General features: G+C 37.3%; 2 protein-coding genes across 3 annotated transcripts; one reads left to right on the forward strand and one right to left on the reverse strand.

Annotated features, from left to right (window-relative positions):
- The first annotated feature begins 401 nt into the window (after positions 1-401).
- Positions 402-10,631, forward strand: LOC115444878 (E3 ubiquitin-protein ligase sina). 2 transcript variants are annotated; one of them, XM_030170845.2, is made up of 13 exons: positions 402-614; positions 1,555-1,656; positions 4,180-4,327; positions 4,732-4,898; positions 5,248-5,391; positions 6,000-6,155; positions 6,235-6,321; positions 7,138-7,365; positions 7,444-7,490; positions 7,764-7,931; positions 8,149-8,319; positions 8,439-8,642; positions 8,722-10,631. In XM_030170845.2, the coding sequence occupies exons 1-13, from the start codon at positions 551-553 to the stop codon at positions 8,962-8,964; spliced, it is 1,929 nt and encodes a 642-aa protein (XP_030026705.2). In that variant the 5' UTR covers positions 402-550; the 3' UTR covers positions 8,965-10,631. The 2 variants fall into 2 exon arrangements, with proteins under 2 accessions (XP_030026705.2, XP_030026706.2); XM_030170846.2 differs by lacking the exon at positions 402-614 and adding an exon at positions 664-1,086.
- LOC115444877 (importin-13) lies at positions 10,629-24,282 on the reverse strand. Its single transcript, XM_030170844.2, has 17 exons — positions 23,872-24,282; positions 23,577-23,744; positions 23,111-23,227; positions 22,643-22,755; positions 21,505-21,678; positions 20,935-21,121; positions 20,412-20,645; positions 20,046-20,225; positions 19,665-19,899; positions 19,274-19,464; positions 18,203-18,346; positions 16,794-16,943; positions 16,235-16,372; positions 15,792-15,999; positions 14,035-14,172; positions 12,972-13,194; positions 10,629-12,316 (listed from the first exon to the last, which is right to left on the reverse strand). The coding sequence occupies exons 1-17, from the start codon at positions 24,022-24,024 to the stop codon at positions 12,196-12,198; spliced, it is 2,874 nt and encodes a 957-aa protein (XP_030026704.2). The 5' UTR covers positions 24,025-24,282; the 3' UTR covers positions 10,629-12,195.
- Positions 24,283-24,362: the final 80 nt, after the last annotated feature.

Consider the following 24,362-nt stretch of genomic DNA (forward strand, 5'->3'; position numbering starts at 1 on the left):
TTCATCAAAAGAATACGTAAAATCCCTCGACCCTCAAAGATATAATTTCTGTCTTTCAATACAAATATGGAACACAAGCGCGTTTGCAGATAAAATCCTTTTAGCACTTGAATTGCCGAAATACTTTAAAGATTTTTTTCTTTCTATATAGAATATAATTCCCTTTCAAATATCACAATTACGTTTACGAATAAAATAGACACTTGTAAATGGCTGCTTACGTTAAAATAAGAACTATAATTTCGATGACTACTCTTGAGCGCGGATGCATCGAGTAGTCGAGTAATATAATTAGTATATTATATGTATCTTGCAAAAAGTTCGGGTCGGTACGGTCGCGTAAATACGCACCGCACCTACACCACCATCCAACTGCTAATCTGGCAACACTGATTAGCAGTTGTCATTAGTCAAATCAATCAAGTGACGAAGGTCGATGCGGTATTCATATTCCTCGTAAATCGCAATTCTACAATTATTTTCAAATATTGTAACTGGGATTTAAAGTGTAATTTAATGAATATATGTACAATTTAGTTTTGGTATCAGAATGAGTAATAGGAGAGAACTTCTGAAAAAAACACTCGGAATTACTGAATATCCCTGGAGTTCAGGTGAGGGTGGTTTCTTTCAGTCGTAGCGATAATTATCCAAAAACATGTTATAAAATAATTATATTTAGATGTTGATTAATTATTTTAAACCACAGAGATAACAAAATTTATTGCATTGTTCGTTAAAATCAAAATTGCGCTCATTGCAAAACACGCAAATGCGTAACCATTTTGTATGATTGTAGCTACCTATAGTTTTCATATGAGGAACTAACGACATCTCGCCCAGTTAACAGGAATTGAAAAATCGTTATTGAACGGTGACATTAAAGGTGTATGCGCTCGTGTGATGCAGTATCTTTATTTAGTGCGCAATAAAATAGGTTGTTCATGGTTTTGTAATTTGGAAAAGAAAATTAAAAATTTAGCATACTAAATTGTCTTTCTTTCTGGTATACCTGTTGAAATTTTGTAGCTATGCATTTTGGTAGCATACATGGAACTAGTACTGCTGTAGCCAGTGGTCTACAAAGTGAGTGCTTAAAATAGTAGGCAAACCAATAAACCTTACTTTTTTTCTTTAATGGTGAAATTAAAATAAGATTAAATTAAATGCTGACCTGCACTGGCTTGATTAAACAAACTCTACTTATTAAGTGATTGTCAAATCAGTTATATTAAATATGGATTTATTTAAAACTAATTAATTAAGTATCACTAACTTGTTGATTATTTATTGCATTGAGATATTTGAGTGAGATGTAAAAAGTCTTACATCATTCCCAAAAAAAAAAATAGTTTTAGGTCAGATTCATTATCACTACAAATTCTACCTTACCAACTATCAACATGGTATGGTTTATTTTGTTTAATTTTTGGTTTATTTTGTGGTATAGAAACTGTAGATAAATTTGTCATGTATTGTAACTTAGTGGATCAATTTTATTGAGAAAACTGCTATTAACTATTATCTCCACTAAAATTGTTTTTGTTTATCCAGATGAGGATGATGGAGCTCAGCAAGACAATTCAAATTCATCCTTGCCTAGAAGGCAACCAAGTGAACCCAGGCAAAGCATGGCAGACATGCCTGGTACCAGCGGTATGTTCAACATATTATTTTTTGTAATAAAATTGTCATTGATAATTCTTTCTATCAGAAAAAATATCACAGTGCTAAATGAATATGTCTTGTATTCTTAAGACTTAAATTATCTATATATTATCTTTGGATATGTGTTATTTTATTAAGACATTCAAGTATTCTACATCTGACGCTTTAATCCAAATGTCTTGCTACAATTGTTAACACTAATATTCAACTAAATAATAATGGGAATTAAATAATATCCTAATGATAATCTTAGCAGTGATAATGTCACTGCCTTCCATTTAACCAACTATGGTGCAATAAGGACGGATAATGATTTTAATACCCTGTGAATGTATGTATCCATTTCATGTTCCACTTTTGCTCCAGTCCTAGTGGGTCAATTTTGACAAATAAGGTGTCAATAGATTTGTCTTTATTATGAGATGGCACTATATTAATAAAAATAAATGTAGATATCTATTTGTAATAATGACCTTGATTACAAACTTTGAGACTATCAAGCAAAGTAAGATGCAACTATGGTGGTTGTCAGTTAATTTTTTTCAGTTAGGTTGCAGTATTTTTAATTTTTTTAAAAGTGTTTTCTATTAATGTTAACCATTATAGAAAGGCATCTTGTTTAAGACCCCATTGCTGACTACATAGTCAGCAATGGGGGCAATTATCACATGATAATCTTACTTGTTACTAATATTACAAATGCAAAAATCTGTAATGATGTTTTGGGAATTGTTTGTCAGACATAATTGCAGAAATACACCAATGTTCTAAATAAGCAAATAGATTATTTTTTATATGTGATAATTTGTTTCCATATGAAATATTTTAATTTTTTCTCTTTAATTTTAAATAAATGATGTTAGAGTGTTATTGATGTAACTTTATAAAGGGTGTTCCAAAAAATAGTGTCGAGCGGAGGTCGCGGTTTAAGGATTGTAAACGTGGGTGCATCTCAAAAGAGTTGCGCCCACATTTACAACCCTTGTAAAAACCTGTAATTATGTGCCGAGGGGATAAGAGACCGAATTATTGCTGTCAGGATTTTTTTATAGTTTTCCATATTGCTGTCTTTTAAGCTGATTTTAGCAAAATTAGTGCCCTATGAAGGACTATGTTTTTTATTGAATATGTAAGTTGAGAGTCTGGAGAAATTTTTGACCTACCTTAGAACCGCATAGTCACCTGTTTAGATTTTTAATTTAAAGTAGAAAATTTAAGTCATAATTAATAGAACATAAGTTTTTCACTTTACACCAACAATTTCATAATTTTCATTAAAGTTACGAAGCTGATTATTTTGTTAACAAAAAAGTACATCTAATAAAAATTTTGTTGCAACAAAATAATCATGAAGAAGTTTTCTACTTTTTAAACGACTTCAAAAAAAGGAGGAGGTTATTAAAAAAATAAACATTTAATTGTTCACATCGAAAATTTTCATAAATTCAGAAAAATATTCATAACTCGAAAACGATGAAAATCGCGGAACATACTTAGGGGTGATTTGGATACTCCAAGGGTGCTCTATCTCTGGACCTCTGCTTGACACTATTTTTTGGTACACTCTGTATAGCTAGTGATTTAGTTGGAAATCATATTTTAACTTTTTTTCTTAAAACTTCTTATTCTGGAAAAGTACACAATAGTACTATACCAGGAAAGGTCTTTCTCATGGGTGAAGCCATGAGCCACATCAATTTGTTATAATGTAATATGTACATTGTACAACACTTATGTATTGCACATATTTACTAATTACAAGTCACGCAGGTAACTACATTAAAATAATTTGTAGAATATTATCAGGACTTGTTTGTATAATAGTACAGGGAAAGGAAAAACCAAATTGACCATATTTCAAACATTAGATCAGTGGTTCTCAAACTTTTTAAATGACGGAACCCTTTTGGGAAGCAAAATACTTGATGGAACCTTACAATAAAACAATTGTTTTTATACGCGCGCTCACAAGTATACTACCCGCTCGTTTTAAGTTTGCCGCTGGCGATAGGTATGATGTTCGAAAAGTAGCGTCAGCAAAACATAATATAAAAATATTTTTTATTTCATTGTAACAATAAAAATTGTGTACGTACATATTTGGGTAAAACTATGACACATTATAAGTTTTGTTGTCACGTGGGGAGGGTACGCGCATTCCACAGACCGGCAAACTTAGAGCGAACGGGTTGTACAAGTATAAAATTGTTGATACCAAACTTATGAGATATTGTACCAGCTATTGTAACACATGTTTCTACAAATACAAATAAATAAATAAATAACGTTCATAGCGTTTTGTCTCCGCCCGGCCGCGGAGCGACCAGAGAGAGGTGTTTTTATTTTTTTTTCTAAATTCTTGCGGAACCCCGACAGAGGTATCACGGAACCCTAGGGTTCCGCGGAACACACTTAGAGTATAGCTGCATTAGATAGTCATGTTTGTAGACTCGATGGTTTATCGCTTGTTAATGTAAGTAATTCAGTTAAATAGATGTATATGATTTAAAGGAAACCTGCTGCCACAATCTAGACCGATACCATCACCTTCTGTGCAACCCCCCAGAGCGCCTGGTGAACAAGTAGCCAGGAGGGATAGGGACATGTTCTGGTCACTATTGAACAACCCTCGCAGGTCATCACTTTTCAGCGTTCAAAGGTACTTAACTTAATGTATCATTTGATATTACAAGAGCCTTGCAAATGTAAATAAAGTTCATATTTAGTCAATTGTGTTATCCTGTTACGGAAATATTACTTATATGCATTACGGTAGAGTGTAAAGAAATATAGTGATGAAAGTCAAAAGAGCTTGCGACCACTAGAATTATTCTATTATAATGGTTTCTACTTTATCTAACTCCAGAATGTAACTCCACACCTGTAGTAATCATGTAAGGTACCTACAACATTTAGTTTTTAAGCCGAAAAGGAACAATGGCGTATTGCTTGATTATACGAATAAAATAAATAACCGTTATTGCGGCTCATTATTTATCAAGAGAGTGATTATCACGTACTTGAATAGTATTATTTAGATTATTGTGAAATGTGTGTGTTTAGGCCGACGCACACGCCCGCACCCGACCTGATTGAAAGACCTAACGAGGGGTCCCCTAACGCGGATATGCAGCGTATGCTCGCGTTCAAGAGATTTTCGCGCAACAACTGGAATATGCGTCCCCGAATGAAGCCCAACAATACGTTCTATGCCGTACCCTCGACTCGACGTAAGATGCTACAACGTTGAAGTATCTTTTTCCACAGTATTAATATAACGATATAGCCATTGTCATTCATAATATTGTAACACACTTAAATTACAAAGATCGCAAAGTATCTGAATCCGAGACTTACATTTTTTATTCTTGCTTTCTGTATTGATACATGTACAACGTATATGTTAGAAGCAGTTGGAAGTATAATATGCTGTGCATCTAAAATTTTGGTGCATGTGTTAAGTATTATTGATATCTCTTGTATATAAAATGTATAATTAAAAGCAGAGACTAAGTAATATTCATTGTCGGACTGTTGCATATGTAGCAGGGATTTTACAATGTTTGGTACTGTTTACAGCTAATCAAGGTTCGTCAATGGGTCACTATCCTATGTTTCCGCCATCAACATCGCAATCTACAGGCAACATGCACCCAAGATCTAGTCGGTGTTACGGGTTCAAGAGGACCCGTCCGGTCAACGCCTCCAACCATAATCCTAGGGGTAAGTGTAGTATTTAAAAAATAAAAGGAAATTTCACTTTGTTATCATGTGATACATAAATATATTATATTATAGGTAATCAAAAACTGATACGTCATTCGAGTTAGAAATTGGGCTTATGCCAGACAATTTTTAATTAGTCCAAAATACTTAAAATAAAGCGCGCATGTCGCATACCATTAAAATATATTATAAAAATCATGCTGACTCCTGTCTACGAATTACAATGTAGTAGGAGTCTAATAAGAATAGAACGAACTAACTACAAAAAATTGTTTATCTATCTTCAGTGACTGAAGACATGTTTCATACAAATCAGTACTCGAGTTATTGTTACGTCCTAGATTTGGTTTAGATCAAGGAGAAAAATTTGCAGATTTTGATATGAAGAAGTGTGTCGATTCTCAGTTTTGCACTTTAATATAAAATGCGTGGTAGAGATCGAATGATTCCTTGCGTAATGATGCGTGAGTGTGCGCCTTTTATTGTCTTGCTCGCGTGAAGTTAGTAACCACAACTGCTCTATGCTTTTAGTCACTGCAATCTTACCCGAGACTAAATTCAGGTCAATCAAAAACTTTTTCGATAACTGTAAACATTTGTAATAGTGAATGCAGACGGCCCATCGCCTGCAGTCGATGTCGTCCCGTCCTCCAGCGGCATGGCGCCAACTGATCTCATTCCAGCCACCGCCACTAATGACGCACCACTCAATCAAAATATATCCGCCGACAATAATATCGACATAAGCAATTCTGATGAAGGTTTGATTTAATTATATTTTGGTCAATTTTATTAGGAATATCCTGGCCGGATTATATTAAAAATATATTTATGTTGTAGATATTGAAATGTCTTGCCCATCTACTTCCGAGACGACAGTCAATAACGATATTAACGCAGAGCAAGATAATGCGGAACACGTTGAAGGTTTGTCATTTTATATTCTTAGTTCGATATTGTCTTTAAATTTACTTTACAGAAACAGACACTCTTGTCTCTATATTGATATTTCTTGTCCAACATTTTATAATTTATAATTCAAAAAAAAAAAGTAAAGAAAAGCTAAGTTTAATACACGAAAAAGTTGTTCGGTAATCTCACCATAATGCTTCAGCCAACTAACTGGTGCTTGATGTTAGTGAGACATTGGTAACATCTTGGTCATATGGACATGGGACAAAACTGATTACGTCACATCGCCACTTTAGAAATAGACCTTTAACTTTACCCCTTTTGCCATTCATATACAATATTCGTCATGAATTAATGTACGAGGCGTACAAATAAAAAATGCTTGTTACTGTCACTTCTTTAATGTTACGAGTTATACAAACATGACTCTGAACGTTAACTAACTTAAGTAATACACATGTCAATTTGCAATATTTGTGGAAATCCGTACGTGTTTCCGACGTAACTAATGAATGCTAAATTAATGAAAATATGATTTTTAATAAAATTAATATATATCAGGCATACTAGCATAAAAACACCGAAATGTAACAACGCGATGAAATACAAATTGTCGGTCGGAACTGCCTAAATAATATTGGCATGGCAGAACGTTTATTTTATGACTGTCTGTCTGGCACTAACGTGGTGCGAGGGTTCGTGGGTCACCTCTTCATGGCACCCTCGTTCTTTGATTTAATGTAGTAATGTTAAGTATATTAAATAAACTCAAAGGGTAGAAATATGTTTAACTGATTTTTAAAAACTAATTAGAACTAAACTATGGTACAGGGGTTGCTCAAAACACCTCAGATGGTGGAATTTCCCTGGAGGAGGAAATAGTGGAAATTGATGCTCCAGAGGTCCCAAATGCCAATGAAGTGCCTGACATTGATGTAGAGGCCATATCTAACAACGACGACGAGACCAAAGAAGTGCTGAGCATACTCCGAGATATTCACCAGGACAATATCACTGAACAATCTGGTCAAGCTCACAGTATTAAAAGGAAGAGGGAGGGTAATGTTGCAGTTTATTGTTTGTTTATAACTTGTATGTGTTACTGTTACTTTATTAATTTATAAATTATTATTCTAGGTTCTGCTGATATCAATACACCGTACTCGGTAAAAGAATTTAATCAAGTAAGTAATAATGTTATTGTTAATATCTACCAAAAAAAAAACATGAACCTAGGACCAAAACTCATAAGGCTTTGTAACGCTTTTATTGTTTAAAAGTGATTAAATCTTGAGAAGAGCCAAGTTTTTAACTCTAAAAGGCCTAACCTTACAAATCGGACATCGTAGACAAAACCTATGATAAGCTGGCCACGGTATTCGAATATGATTGTTGTGTGCATGTGCCATATGTATCGCCTAGTAGCAGGTATGTGAATGGTAAATGTTTGTGTGCAGAGCCTGCTGCGGCTGCTGGAGTGTCCCGTGTGCCTGGAGTGGATGGAGCCACCCATCTCGCAGTGCCGCCGCGGACACCTGGTGTGCAGCCGCTGCCGAGCGCGCCTCGCCTCCTGTCCCGTCTGCCGCACCATGTTCTCATCCGTCAGGAACCGCGCCATGGAGGGGGTCAGACTCCTTCTTATGTTTCTTTATATATGCCGCATGATCTAATAATGCACAATGCATGCTCTATTGAATTCCCAAAAAAGATACTTTTCAAATCACGCTTTTATCAACAAGATCCATCATTGCATTAGTGGTAAAATTATTAATAACGCAAAGAATAAATTTAGCTAGCGGAATATTTGCCGATATAGATTTGAGTAAGAGATTGGTGTTGCAGGTGGCGGAGATGCTGCGCTACCCGTGCCGACACGGCTGCGGGCGCGAGGTGCGCCTGCGCCGACGCGCGCCGCACGAGGCGAGCTGCTCGGCGCGCAAGTACCACTGCCCCGCGCCCGCCTGCACGCATCGACACCCGCTGCCGCGCGACCAACTCGCCACGCACTTCCAGGTATCGCCCGCTGTTCTGAAACGCCAATGATCTCGTATGTCCTGATTTCTACATCAAAGAAACACTGGCGCCCGTTTTCATCTGGTTACAACAAATTAATTTTATTTCGCTTGTTTCAGAGTAAGCACCTTTCAATGTTGAAGATCGGCGCCTTACACAAGTTTACGATGAAAGTGAATTCAGAGCAGCATGATAACTGGCTGATCATGACGCTGGACGAGTTCTTCCATCTACGCGTGGACATAGACATCCGCACCTGGGGAGTCATCGTGTACGTCGCCTACATCGGTCCCAAATGTAATGCCTCCAATTATGTTTATGAGGTAGGTCACATTTATTTAGGATTATTTCAAATACACTCTACTTTTGATGCGACAAATACAGTAATTTAACGTATTACAGGTGACTGTGGATGGACACCAAAACGCGCGCAAACTTACATATACCCGTGTGACGCATAGCGATCTTGAGAGCTCTACCATGAGCATGGGCCGTCAGGACTGCTTCCACTTGTCTCTTGACCAGGCTGTGAACTTCCTGCGCTTTACCAGCAGGAACTGCGATTCGGACAAGTTTTTGGACTTCAATGTGGAGGTTAAGAAATGCGTTCAACCTGTGGACACAAAGGATGATGTGGATTCCTGATTGCAGTTTATCACGAATCTGGTAAGGCATCGACTAGCCAAAGCGATGCATGTGGCGCGGCACAAGAGCAACAAGAGGCTTTGGAGCACTCTGATGAGCGAGGTGGAGCTGTGAGGTGATTGCAGCGTGTTCGGGCACGTGACAAACCATCTGTGCTCCAGTTTATTTCTTCTTTAACTAAGGTTGCCTTTTCTAATCGGTTGAGTTATTAACGGTCTTGATTGATGAATTTCTTAGCAAGCACATTGAAATGCAGCGGGCGAACAATAATGGCGGCGAATGTTTTAGATATCTCTGTCTGGGTGTTCATTTCTGTGTCGTAAAATACATAATATAAAGCGAGTAATTGACGATATATGTAAAGTGTTACACGAGTATCTATATTGATCTAAATGTTAGCAGTGCCTATCTTTCGAATTAAGGCGTACTTTTGTCGTAGATTCATTGATCATAAATTTCCATTGACAATAGAATTTTTCCATTAATTATGATTTATCGATATTTATCTGTAAATGTAGATAAATAAAATTAAAGGTGCCACATGGCAACTTTTACATGAAACCACATTTTAATAAAAACGGGTGGAGTGTATTATTTAGTAGGCGCAAATAACGGGTTGTATTCGGATGCACTTTAAAATAATTCGGCGAATATGAACATTGTGGATTATGCAGGAGAAGTGCGTGAGTGGTTGGCCATAGCTGCCTGAAATATGACGTTTAATACGTATATTCTTAAGTGTCTATAATGTTTTCTATTACAAAAGGAACATCATGATGAAGTAAATGTTAGGATTCACGTTCATGTGCATTTCCCCGACACTAAAACATTAAAATGCATGTTGTCTATGTTAGAAGATAAATATTACGACAGTTAAGCAAAGCGATTGGAAATTGATCACCATTGACAATTAAAATAAGTGTATGGTATATTAGCACACCCTGTTCAAAACTGTCTTGCTTAAATTTTTGATATAGTTTTTATAAATTTATTACATCAAAGCTAAGCTTTCCTTATTTGTGTTTATTTTTATAGTGTCTGATGCAAATTCTGTCTTATTTATTGAAGTCGGGGTGATGAATTTTCATCGTGGAAATAGAATACGATAGGAAATGTAGCTCATTAATGATTGTCGAGTCATCAGTGTTATACTACAATTCGTAGTTTAGAATATTTTACGGTCAATAAATATAGTGAAAATTTGTCAATAATATAATTAATTATATTAAACGTAATTAAATGTACGGGCGTTTCATGAATTGTTTGTGTTTTAAAATCTGTAGAATTCGCAATGTGTGTGTTGAACCTATCATGCCAGCCGCTGTGTAGGACACTTATCTTTCATCAGGCCATATAAATGTGCTAATGTTTAAAATTAAATACATCTTGATCGTTAGAATTAGGTGACTGTTAGAAGTAAGGAATGAAACTTTATGGTGCGAATTTGCCCGTGAATTTCACGAGTTTCCGAGGTGCGACTTATAAAATGAACTGATCTCATTATATTCATGCTATATTGTTTAACATTTTATAAAGAAGACGCGTGAACGCACCATAAAATGTGATAGCTGAATAATTAAGATGTCGAAATTTCTCTTACATTTTGGAAGACTTATATTTATGTCTACTGTATGTTTACTGTGTCAAATAAAACCAATTGTGAGTAAGGTTGATTATTTTATTTCACATGAAATACGTTATAGAAACTTTTAATCACCACGGTATATACAATGGTATCACGTTTATGTACACTATAATATTATAGTTGCTACTAAAAATAACCTTTTCAACATGCAGATCTCTAATCAATAGTTTAAAATCTTTCTAAAATACAATCGACGCTAAATTCGCTGCTACTCGAAAGTCCAATATGAGTTAATGTAATTAAAATGGAATCAGTGCGACATTCCACCCAGTATCATTATTACTGGCTCAATTCCAAACAAATCGACAAGTATTTTACTTTTATACATATTTGATTTTTGTTTTATAGTGACTTCATTTAACACCATACAGAGTAGTCCAAATAACGTGGTCTACGATCCGCAAAAATATACCCTGCACAGCATCATCTGGTGAAGACCTGCTGAACTTGCCATGCTACACTAGTCCATTTGCGTTAAGAATATAGTAAGTTAACAGTGAAACTAAGGGGTTAGGAAGTACTCACAGACAGGAAAAATTTTAATAATATAGAATGCAAAAGATGTCTTGATCATTTTTGGTTTAGCAGTAATGTTATAAACTAGGTCGCAAATCGCATATATTCGGTATTTTTATTAAACTGTTTTCCATGTTCGTATTTAGATCACGCCGTTTACCTGTTTTAAAACATTGTCATCATACGTCTTTCTGCGCTATCAATAATTATTATTGATGAATGCATTTTATCCTTACAAATAGGGGAGTTGGTTTCAATATCGAGTAGGTGATTTCATTTTTAAAATTAATAAATAAATAGGAACAATATATAATTATAGCACAACTATGTTCACTCAATCAATTACTCGCTATTTTGTTAACGTGAATGGATAACAGTAAGTTTGTCAACGTAGTGCCCCTAATTTTAAATATGGAAGATTCACTAGTAATAGGGTGTCACAGTTTTTAATTTATTACACTAGTCGAAAATACATATTTATAGTGCGAGCAACATTAGTCATGTCCGCAGTGTGTCAATTCACCTCAAAATAGTAACATAAAACAATTATAGTAATTACTAATTACCAGTCAAAACAATCTAAATCTAGGACATAAATTATGGACAATAAATAATACAATTATTGCTTACACTTATAAATAATAGTAACAAAAACACTTATTATTAGTACACTTATTGCGGAAACATCGTTTATTTTTCGTGCACAAAATAATGTTAAATCATAATAATATGTAAGTTGTATCAAACCATTAAACCACTATTTAAGGAAGACTGATTTGCAGAGATAGACAATAAGTTATTCTGACCGAATGAAGTGTCGCAATAATAATTTCACTTCTCTACAATACTAAGAGTTTATGGCAATCTTGCCAGGATTTGTGCTAAAGTTCTCCGGGTTTGAAAGCTAATAGAACTTAACGGTAATGCTTCGTTCGCACGACAAGGTACTTGCACCGAACCATCTTAACTTTGTCTTTTAGAGTACAACGCCGTGTGAATTTGTCCACAGAAAATGTAGTTTCATTTTCAGCATATTATCTTGCAAAGTAACGCCGGTGGTCGGCAGGTGTCTACGCAACGAATTGTTTGGAGCCCAGCGTCTGTCTTGCGTATTCTGTGCCGATAAGTCCTCGGCACGCTAGTGAGAACTCTTGGACTGTTTCTAGTAAACGTCGTTTACTGCTCTTTTCTCTGAAATAAAAAGAATAATGACTTTAGAAAAAAATAAATGTGATGTGAAACAGCGTACATACGTACGTACCGGAGACGTTACAAAAATGGTTCCTATTTATCTATGACATGTTACTCTTAATTACTATACAAGCGTAATTTCTCGAAAGCTCTATTAGACAATTATTTTTTTTAAATCATTCAATATTTTTGTTGGGTGTGCATGTAATAAAATTTTAAACGATGTTAAGGCTTTCCCCCGATAAGACGACCTTGAGCATTCGTTCCATACATTTATGGTGCATGAACGGCGAAAATATACAAAGATTTACGAATATTTTCCTTAAAAAATTAATTTAGGTCTTTGAAATGTTTAAATTACCAAAATATTCTATATTGATTATTTATCTAATTGAGTTGTTTGCAAATTAAACAGATGATTACTGTAGAAGAAGATGCACGGCATCATTCGTTTATCATGATATAATTTAAACAATATCCGCATTATGAAAAAAATATTAAACAACCCAAGGAAAGACAACATGATATAAAAACATGTAGTTTATAAATAAAATAAAATATTGTAAATACTATAATATGGAACAGATAGCTTCTAAAAATATGGCTGGCACGCCCATTTGTCGACAGAAACGCCTAAGTCGAAAGCAGTACTGACTTGATGACGGCGGCGATGAACTTGTGTTTGTGTGCGTCGGTGGCGTGGCGCGTGGGGAAGCCCTGCACGGCCAGCGCCTGCCGCAGCCACGCCGCGAGCCCGCCGCCCGCCGCGTCGCCGCCCGCGTCCGCGCCCGCGCCCGCGCCGTCCGACCACTGCGCGCGGTTCAGCGCCAGCAGCAGCTCGGCCAGTGGCTCGATTTGGTTACGCGGCGTCGCACCGCCTACATTCATAATATCATTCAAGCTCAACTCTTAAAATTGAAATAACACGTCCAGAAAAATAACGCGACAGTTCAAACTGAACTGAAAACAAAAAGATTAAGCTTTTAGTTGATGTAAAATGTAAAAAGAAACATTTCTACTTCTTGAATTAGAACCTATACAAAATACAAACATCAATATTTAGATGTGGGTGAAATATACACCTTTAACCACGTATAAACAGTATCTTCATGTCACATAACGTTGGGTAGGTATATTACAATAATTATGTGTACTATTATGAAATATTTAAAAACATTGAATGTCTGCTTGAGACCCTAGTTAAAGACGGGATTGATTTTTATTAATATGGCCCTAGATTTTATTATAGTTATCAGAATATAATCATAAGGTTTATGAAAATTTACATTATATACTTAGGTATCGTTTAAAAGTAATTAGAGTGATAATTTCATTAAAAATATATTTCTTTGTTATATGAACGAAACATATTTTATAAAACATATCGGGCCAGTACCTACGACTTGAAGAAGACCAAGTGTTTCACCAAACCTAGGGTCCCCAAATTTTCTAAATTGTCAATACCAAAGTTATGTGCACAATATAATTCAAAAAAATATTGTTATTATATAATATGTAGCGAGATAATCTAGCTTTCATTTGTGAATGACTGTTCCCGTTTAAATCACATATAGAAGTCGCACTACTTGCTATTCTCAAAATAGTCTCAATTGGGGGAGTCTTCCTATATTATCAAGTGTATTTACCTATATATTTGAGGAATTGAAAGTATGTTACAAGATAAAACATAATGTATAGCATGGTAGAGAGTGGCGTACCTATGCAGCGCAGTGCGTGTGCGGTGAGCGTCGGCGCGTGGGGCAGCAACGTGCGCGGCCGCCGCGCCGCCAGCGCCGCCAGCCACGCGCATGCGCCACGCGACCCGCCCGCCTCCCACATGCGCACGCACGACACGCCTGCACAGTGCACATACAATACTAATTACAGCTGCGATCAACAATACAAAAAAAAAACATTGTAACAAATATTTTATCTATACTTATAATAAATCTGTAGAGAGGTCAATTCTGTACATGAAATATATTTCCAAAATAACTATCAGGGGGTGATTAGGGATCGATAGTCGATACTGATGCCAAAAATGCAATTAGTAAAATTTTTGTCTGTCTGTTTGTCTGTATAACCGTTATAGAAACAAAAACTACTCGACGGATTTTAACGAAACTTGATACAATTATTTGTCATACTCCTGTGCTGGTTATAGTATACTTTTCTCTTATCTTTTATGGTTGACTCACAAAAACACGTGTAGCTCCCGATAGCAAAGCAGTTCGAAGCTTTCTCATTATATTTGTATACTCTTACGTTTATAACACTCTCAGTCAGCCCCGGATCTAAGGGGGGGGCAAGCCAGCCTGTGCCCCGGGCGGCGAATTTAGAGGGCGGGAAATTCAAACTTGGCAGACGAATACACATCTCATCATTAACGCAACTTTGACTAATGCGACATCTATAATCTATACTATTATATAAAGCTGAAGAGTTTGTTTGTTTGAACGCTCTAATCTCAGGAACTACTGGTTCAAACTGAAAAATTCTTTTTGTGTTGGATAGCCCTTTGTTTGTGGAGTGCTATAGGCTATATATCACGCTACACCCAATAGGAGCGAACCAGAAATGGCTAATCTCAGGAAGTACCTGTTCGTACTGAAAAATTACTTTTGTGTTGGATAGCCCTTTGTTCGTGGCGTGCTATAGGTTATATTGCCTATAGCACTATCATCACGCTATACCCAACAGGAGCGGAGCAGTAATGGATAATTTCAGGAACTACCGGTTCGAACTGAAAAAATATTTTTGTGTTGGGTAGCCCTTTATTCGTGAAGTGCTATAGGTTATATATCATCATGCTATACCCAATAGGAGCGGAGCAGTAATGGCTAATCTCAGGAACTACCGGTTCGAACTGAAAAATTATTTTTGTGTTGGATAGTCCTTTGTTTGTGGAGTGCTGTATATCATCACGCTATACCCAATAGGAGCGGTTCAGTAATGGCTTATCTCAGGAACTATCGGTTCGAACTGAAAAATTATTTTTATGTTGGATAGCCCTTTGTTCCTGGAGTGCTATAGGCTATATGTCATCACGCTATGACCAATAGGAACAGAGCAGTAACAGTTTCAACATGTTGCAAAAACGGGGAAAATATATTATTTTTGAGAACTTCTGTTGCGTGTGCTGCGTAAACGGTTAAAGTTATGCAACAATGATGTATGACGGGATTGTTCCTCTTAAAAAGTTATACAAAAATTTATTATAAAACAAAGTCCTCCGCTGAATTTGTCTGCCTGAACGTGTTAAACTCAAAAACTACCCAACGTATTAGGATAAAATTTGGTATGGAGACAGTTTGAGACCCTGGGAAGAACACAGGCTTCCGGGAAAATATATAGCGTGACTTTTATAACGGAAAACTTTAGCCTGAAAAACTTTATAACGCGGGCGGAGCCGCGGGCAAAAGCTAGTTTATAAATAGTATCATAAAAGTTTAAAAAAAAATTAATTTTAACATACCCAACTGAATGAGATCGTATAGCAGGTCATCGATCCAGTCGATAAACTGAGGCTTCTTCTTGGTGAGCGCGTGCAGCAGACAGAAGAGTCCCTCGGTGAGGTCGGGCCGCGCGGAAGGGTCGGGCGCCAGCGCACGCGCACTGCAGTCCACCGTCGCGTGCAGCAACGCGCTCGCACCCGCCCACGACCCGCCCACCATTAGCACTACCTGCATACATTCATGCTAGTATGACCAGAACTGTTTAGTTTACGGCGGACGGGCCCATCCGTCCCTTCATCCCAAAGAAACAAAGAAGACCCGAGTTACTTTTCGCCTCATATTAAATACATAAATCAAAACGTTACTCAAAAAAATATCTACACGATAAACACAGTTTTTGGTTAGTGACGAACTGGTAATGTAGTATAATGTATGCAATAAAGAATAAATGACGTGTACGCACGAGTTTGACCACATCCAGGCCGGCGGCGGATGGAAAGCAGTTGAATCCCGTCACTATTAGTTGTGCGATCTCTGAGATGATCTGCATGCAGTCATCCATCAGAGTAGATACAGTCTGTTTCAGAATGTTGAACATCGGCTGCAAACAAATATTTATAATATATTCTGCCGTCCTAATACAAACATAACGCAACTATAATTTTGGGCAACATTGAGTTAATCGTAGCTTTATTCGAGGCCGCCACTGTATTTTAATTTACTATATTATAGCGAAGAAGCACGAATTAATAATTTTACTGTACATGTCATTGATCAGGACAATAATAGGATTTCAGAGACAGATTTTGAATATTGCTGACCATAATAAGACGTCAGTGTCAGTATCAATAGAAAGTGAAACTTTTGGATAGAAATTTTAATAAAGCATTCATACTACGGTACGGTAAAACAGAATAGACAACTTCTAAAATGTCAGTCTGGAAATCATCGCGGGAGCTTTATGTTCAGTAATGGACAAAGTGCAACTGATGATGATTATTTGTAAATGTTAATTGTGTAACCTCTACGAGCGAGTGGTTCTGCGCGAGGCCGGGCAGCGTGGGCGCCAGGTCGCGGAACAGCGCGGCGGCGAGCTGCGGCCGCGGCGCCAGCGCAGCCAGCAGCGCCGCCACACACTCCGCCGAACCGCAGATTGCGTTCGCGTCCATTCGCTACAGACACACATTGACTATTAATAGTTTAGCGAGATACCATACAATAATATTATACGACCACAATTAATAAAGGGTTATTTATAATACATATCATCATGTATCTGAGTATCGATCACGGAACGGGAATAGTGAGAATAAAGTTTACTCGTTATTGTAGGGTTTTAGCTGTACACCCTTTAAAAGTAAATGAAACAATGTAGACCGTTTTAAATAACTGATGTAACTGATGTAATCAATTGCTGTTCGTTAGTCTCGCTAAAACTGGAGAACGGCTGAACCGATTTGGCTAATTTTGGTTTTGAATTAATTATGGAAGTCCAGGGATGGATTAAACGGTGACGAACATAAATAATAAATAACGGAAAATATTAAAAACGACAATATAAGTTTTCAATACAAAATGTTCCTAGCCATGAAATATTCGATGTCTTTTGTCTTTTTAGAAATAAAGAATTGGCCTGGCTGTCACATATATATAGGTGCGTTCAGAAATTTGTCTGTTTCATAGTTGTACTATGAGGTCCGATTTCTTTGGTTTATTTTGTTCAAATACAAAACATTTCAGAAATAAATAAAGTGTAAAAGTGTCAGTGGGTTCTTAAAAATAGAAAATAAATAAATAAATTTCAAGACTATTATTAAAATCTATCATCAATTTGTCAGTGCGTGAGAACTTTATTTAATGTTATTGTCGCAAAATGCCACGGAGAAGATGACTTAGATCGTCGAAGTTTATCAAATGTGCGACGAGCTTCTTCACGTGCAAGCCGTACTGTTGACTAACGGGAGACAGATAATGATAACATACGTTATACATTGGTATGGCAAAATTGCGTTCCACGATGAATAATAATAATAAATGTATGTAGGTGATACGAAGTTCACCGGGTCATCTAGTTCTAATGATAAATATGTGTTGCGAATGTGGTTTGTTGACGAACTGGTTGTATTTTACAAACGAATCCATTTTGCAATAAAAGCTGAGTCTAACGGTCGTTTACTTGAGCAGATGTATGTGCGGTCATACCGTACAGTTACTCACATATTATTATAACTTATTTTGATTGACTTCTTTTCGAGTTCGATCTGAATATGTTGATCAAGATAATTTATTAATTTCGGTCGATAAAGAGGAGGTAATATGTAATTAGCTTTTGAGTATGAATAACCCACATTATTTGTAATCATATAAAAAGAAAATCCCAGTGTATTTGTGTTGCAATAATAGTATACGGTGGTGATAAGTAAGAGCGGACCTGCGGCGCGAGGTCGTCCCGCAGCGTGGCGGCGAAGTCCCGCAGCAGCGGCGCGGCGGCGGCGAGCGGTGCGGCCGCCAGCGCCGCGCCCGCCGCGCTCGCCACCTGCCGCCGCACCCACGCGTCGCGCCGCACGCACGCGCTCTGCGACCACACCGCACTCACAACCACACCTCCACCAACACCTCTACCAACACCTCCACCAACACCGGCACCGGACAGTTGCGGCGGAGCGTTATAGGGGGTACGCGATATCATTTACAAGGTCATTAATGAATATTTTGAAGGATATGGCATTGATTGGTCATTTTTTGTTGGTATTTTGACTGATTGTGCCAAGCTCTTGGCTGGAAAACTATCTGTCGTGATTACTAGGATTAAACATGTTGTCCCTAAAGCCATAAGTAATTATTGTACAAAGAAGCACTAGCGTACAAGAAAATCCTGAGATTTTAAAAACAACCTTGTCCGAAGACGTGAATATACTAAATTACATAAAAAAACACGTCCATTTAACTGCAGACTTCGCATTATTATGCTGTGACATGGATAGTGAACATATTTCATTACTATTACACTGTGAAGTGGGCTTGTTATCAAAAGGCAGAAGATTAGCTTGGCTTACTAAACTAAGTCGTGGTATGCATTTAATTTTGAACTATAGTAATTTTAATCTCAAGTTCAGATTTGAAGATGAAACCTTGATTCATCTTCAAATCTGAACTTGAATACTTGGCTGAAATTTTGTCATGTCGCAATTAATATAATACTTCTATGCAAGGTATCATATTTAGAGTGTTCACTTTGCAAGACAAAATAAATACACAGGTACTTTCTAGATATTATTATTGCTGAAGATTGGATCCGAAATCCATTCATGGTCATAACTGAAAGCATTAATGATGGTATGAGCATGAATAAAACTCATCTAGCTGACCTTAAAAGAAGTATTATACGCTTTACACAAGTATATCAACGTCAAATATTGACTCTGGAGCAGTTTGCTGCAACTATAAACCAGTATAGACAATATAGAAGTTGTAAAATATTTGACGTTGAGATAGTGCGTACCTGTGCAGCTTGAACGATGTCGGCGACGAGGTCGGCGGCGGGCCCGATGCACTCGGCGCAGAGCTTGCGCAGCGCGAGCGCGGCGGGCGCGGGCGCGCGGTCCAGCGCTCCGCCCGCCGCGCGCACGCACTCGCGGCTCAGCGCCGCCGCGCGCGCGCTCTGCACCGAGCTCAGCCACGACGCGTACCCGCCTGCGCACACCACACTCGTCAATACAATCACTACAACATTCAACAGTAGCTATGATGCCACAGTCCTCGGCTCTTCACTGTTTTATATAGTGCTGCCCTCGTAATGCTATAGTGTTCACGTGTGACACCCAGGAGCCTTCAATTATTCTGTACAACCGTACTATCAACGTTACGTTTACGTTGCTCGTCAGTATGATTACCGAGGCAGTCGAGCGCGGTGTTGAGTATGCGCGCCGAGTCGGCGGAGTGCACGGTGGCGACGGCGTGGTCGAGTAGCGCGAGCAGCGGGCGCGGCGCGTGCTCGTGCGGCGCGGCGTCGGCGAGCGCGGCGGTCACGTGCAGCACCGCCTCGCGCCGCGTCTCGCTCGTCGCGCCCTGCAGCGTCGCTTCCACGCTCGACCAGCACCACTCGCCCACCACCGCAAAACAATACATCTGCACCGTACAAATATCCTCTCATCACTATCTTCCTATTCGAATACTGTATAATCTTTTAATAATCTTTTACTTTAATATAGGAGATAGAATTCCTGTACAAATTTTATATAACCTATTTGTTAAAATAACGCATAGGTACATACCACAGTATCAGCAATGTCTTGCCGATAGCACCGTAGCAGTTCGTGATCATCTCGCGACAGCGCCGACTCGACGGGCACTTCAGACTTGTTTATCAGAATCATGAGCAACTGTGAGAACACGTCTTTCCACAGAGGGTGAATATCATGACTGCCATCCATTACTAAGTTCAGCACTTCGTCCTATATGAGAACAACATCCATATTTATTATTCTAGGGGTAACCAAATGAATTGTAACTGATTAAAAGGAATTAGTCTAATAGATTTAGAGAAAATACATGATAAAGATATCTAGAATCTATGTTATTACATATACAATATAATATTCCATTCACAACATCAACTGATCCAAATACACACAGTTTACCTGTAAAGTGTACCAGAAGCCGAAGACGAGGTTGGAGCGCGTCTCGTGCAGCGGGTAGTGTCCGGGCGCGGCCTGCGCAGCCAGCAGCAGCTGCAGCAGCTGTCGCGCGCCGCGCTGCTCCTCCCCCGCCTCGCCCGGCGCCTCCACTGTGTCCGCCTGTATCGCCTGCACCAGCGCGCGTGAGTGCGTCTCGCCGAGCGCCACGCAGCACGTTATCAAGGCCGATACTATCTCCTGCAGACGATCAGGACAATATTAAAAACCTTTCGACTGTGCGCACTCGTCTTTTTATCAGGTTTGGCGAGCATTTCGGCTTACTTGAATAGGCTTAATTCGCGATGGTACCAAACCGATCCCAAGAATATGGTGCAGAAAGTTAAATGCTTATTGGATATCAGTAAATAAAATATTTGTTTTGTAAAATTTTGTTCTCTGTTGAGTTAAATTTATTGTAAATGTTATATGGACGCATGGAGCTCGCAAACTAGATTCAAGTTGTGTGTATTGTGTGCATAATTCATACCTCGTTAATGGAGTTGGGCACGTTGTCGCGCTGCATGATGGGCGCGGCGAGGTCGCCGAGCAGCGTGAGCAGCTGCAGCGCCGCGTGCGAGTAGCGCGCCGCGTCCGACCCGCCGCCCGCCGCGCGCACCGCCGCCAGGCACGACTCGCACGCGTCCAGCACAGTGTCACTCACCGCCTCGTTCCATCTGCGGTCAATCACACAAATATACTTCATACGACACATACCAATAAATAACATAATCATACATGATACATAACATGTTACGTCTTAGATAAGTAGCATAGTGAAATATCATGCGGACATTTTTCTACTTATAAAAAGGCATGCTATTTACCATCAGGGAAATGCCTTGTATATTTCTTAATTTATTAGCATTAAAAAACATGTCATAAATTAATACAAATTGTTAGATACTGTAATCTGCGAAGCACAAAAAAAAATCAATCAATTAAAAAAAATCCACAAAAATCCATTATCATAACAGAACGTGTGTAATAACTGTAATGATAGGTACAGGGACCCTGTGATTATATCAGATGTCATAATGACAGTTAACGACCTACTAACGTGTATAGAACATGCACGGCAGTGAGTAGAGCTCGACACAGCGGCATGCGATCTGGCAGCGGTATGATGCTGTCTGGCGAATCATCGCCACCTAGCATGAGCCAGCTGCTCGCGCATAACGCTGCCGCGGTCCACGATTGCACTAGCTCCTCCGACGGCGGTGCACTGAACTTACTGAAACAGATATTACATTTAAAAAAAAAGCCATAGAAACCGAACAAAGTTCAAATGATAGCGATGACAAAGGAGAAGTGGATATACCATCACCTAGAAAATGGGCTGACATTATTGGAGTATCAGGCCCACAAGATATAGAACATCCTGACAATACAGGAGAATTGACGCGGAAAAAAAGGGCACTCTCAACCACACCACCATCAGATGCATCAAAGAAGATAAAATCCGGGAGGTATCATAGCCTGGAGGATAGTTTAGAAGACAAAGATGACGAAATTGATAATGAGTAGCCATGACCTAATTTGTCAGTCACATATAATAAAGTAATTAATAAATACCCATAGTTTAATTAATAATATAGACAGTAAAACAAAAACAAAAAATAACTTTATTTAGTGTTATAATAGTTCAGTGGAAAAGTGGACATTTAGGTACAAAACTATCTCAAGGGGAAGGCATGTCATGTATAAGATGGGGGTAGTTTAAAAAAGTCATTCAGAGTTTGGATGTGCTTAAGAACAAAGTGTGCTGCACCAGAATAATTACGGAACTTATGTGAGTTTATAACAATATGTTAATTAGAAATAAAATAAAAACTACAGGTTTAAAACTAAGTGGAAGATTATACATGTTTTTGCTGAAACAATACATATATTAAAAAAAAAATTATAATGTATAATACATCCTCAAAAATACTATGCCCTTGTCAAAATAATTTATTTAAAACTGGAAAAGAACATGATATTAAAATTATTAAAATGTAACTTGCTGTACAGTATGATATTTAATCAATGAAATAAAGAATAATGGATAAAGCATACTACAAACGAATAATATTTCATTAACATTCATAGAGCATGAATAATTGTTGTAATTAAATAAACTGTATCCAGAACAGAATAAAATACTTAGAAATCACAAATTAATTAATCTCATTTTTCAATATATTTGAATAACTTACTTATATGCGGACTGCAAATGTCCAAGCATGTCATCTAAGACGGCTGGACACGCTTGCTGCAGTGCAGCACGATTTTTAGCCCGCAGAGCAGAACCCATAGTCATGCTGTTATACTGGAAAAAAGTTCTATAATTAATATTATTATTCATAATATAATTAATAAAACCTTATTTTTTTATATAAATAAAATGTATGTGAGTAATAAGATTTTGTATTTATATACATATAAAATATTAACACATCATTAATTACACCTGTCTTATTGACATAATATTTTTTGTACTTTTGTCTTGTTTACCAGTTTCTACATTTACTTCAGACAAACATCCGGACACCCAAACATTTAAACATTTTCAAAACATTCACATTTTAATATTAGCAATATAAGATAACACTTCTTACTAGCGACATGGGAAACTAAATCCTTAATAATAATAATATGTAAATATCAGCCTTCTCTTTACTTACTTCTTCAGGCATTACAGTGAGAACATCCAGTAGGAGACTACTGTTTTCAATTGTTGACAATGGTCTCAGTATTGCGGGAAAATCTAGTGTTCCCTGCTGAAGAATAAATGCTGCCAACTGAAAGCACAACCAGGAAAATAAATAATCTAATAATATTGTGTTAAAATATGGAACAAATTTTTTGTATAGATGATGTTAATTTAAAAACAAAAAAGCAAAAGTGGCACCCCCAAAGCGAATTTATTTTTATTTCCCTGGTCAGGCTATATTTATTATTATCTTATGATTTCCAAATAAGGATGAAAAGTAGTCTACTATTTGTAAAAAGAAAACCATTGATGTGGTTTAAAATAAAAACAAAAAATATATTAGTATTTTAAATCTGCAATTTATCTATGAACTAAAGGGAAATTCCTAACTGTGACTGGTTTTTCTGTATAATATTTCAAGTAGAAGTAATACTTACACTGATACACAATCTATTAGTAACAATCTTAGGGCCCTTTGAGTAAGCAAATATAGCTTGCAAGAGTTTATTTTTCAGTTCCTCATAGCTTTCAGGTGGCAATTCATTCCAACAACGAAGGATCTTTGTATGCAGTGTTGTAGCTCCATAAAATTGGATCTCTGTGCTCTAAGGAAAGGTACCTTTATTAATATTATTATAAATTTTAAGATGTATGACATAATATTAAAACTATATACCAATAAACAAAAATATTTCTATTACCCACATCAGTAAAAACTATTCCTTAACTTACCTTGGTTGGTTGAAGTAATTCCCACAGGAACTTCCAAGCTTCTGGAGCCCTTTGCCCAGCAGTGAGCCACGCATGAGCTTTCGCTCTCTCCACTTGCTCTCCATTATAGAACACAGATACGGCATATTCTAAATTTTGCGCCGTGTACTCCATTGGGGAATGGACAAACTGTAATATTCGATCTCTCCTTCACGCAACTTATAGCCACATAGTACAACTATTATAAAATTTGTATTCTATTTATTCGTATTTGAAATAAATTAATAGTAACTGGTAAAGAATTTAAACACACACACTTATTATAAGTCTTAGTAATTATTTTATTTTTGTGCACTCAAAATATTTTATCTTGCCCAGCTACTGTTGAGACTTGGGTAGCACAAAGATATGTTAAAAAATATGCGAGATATGAATGTCAATATGAAACAGGCGGTGGAAGCAGTCTCAGTCATGTAAAAAAGAGACAAAATAAAAATAATGTTCATCGTTAA

Source organism: Manduca sexta, chromosome 26 (assembly GCF_014839805.1).
Source record: "Manduca sexta isolate Smith_Timp_Sample1 chromosome 26, JHU_Msex_v1.0, whole genome shotgun sequence".
Lineage (NCBI taxonomy): Eukaryota > Metazoa > Arthropoda > Insecta > Lepidoptera > Sphingidae > Manduca > Manduca sexta.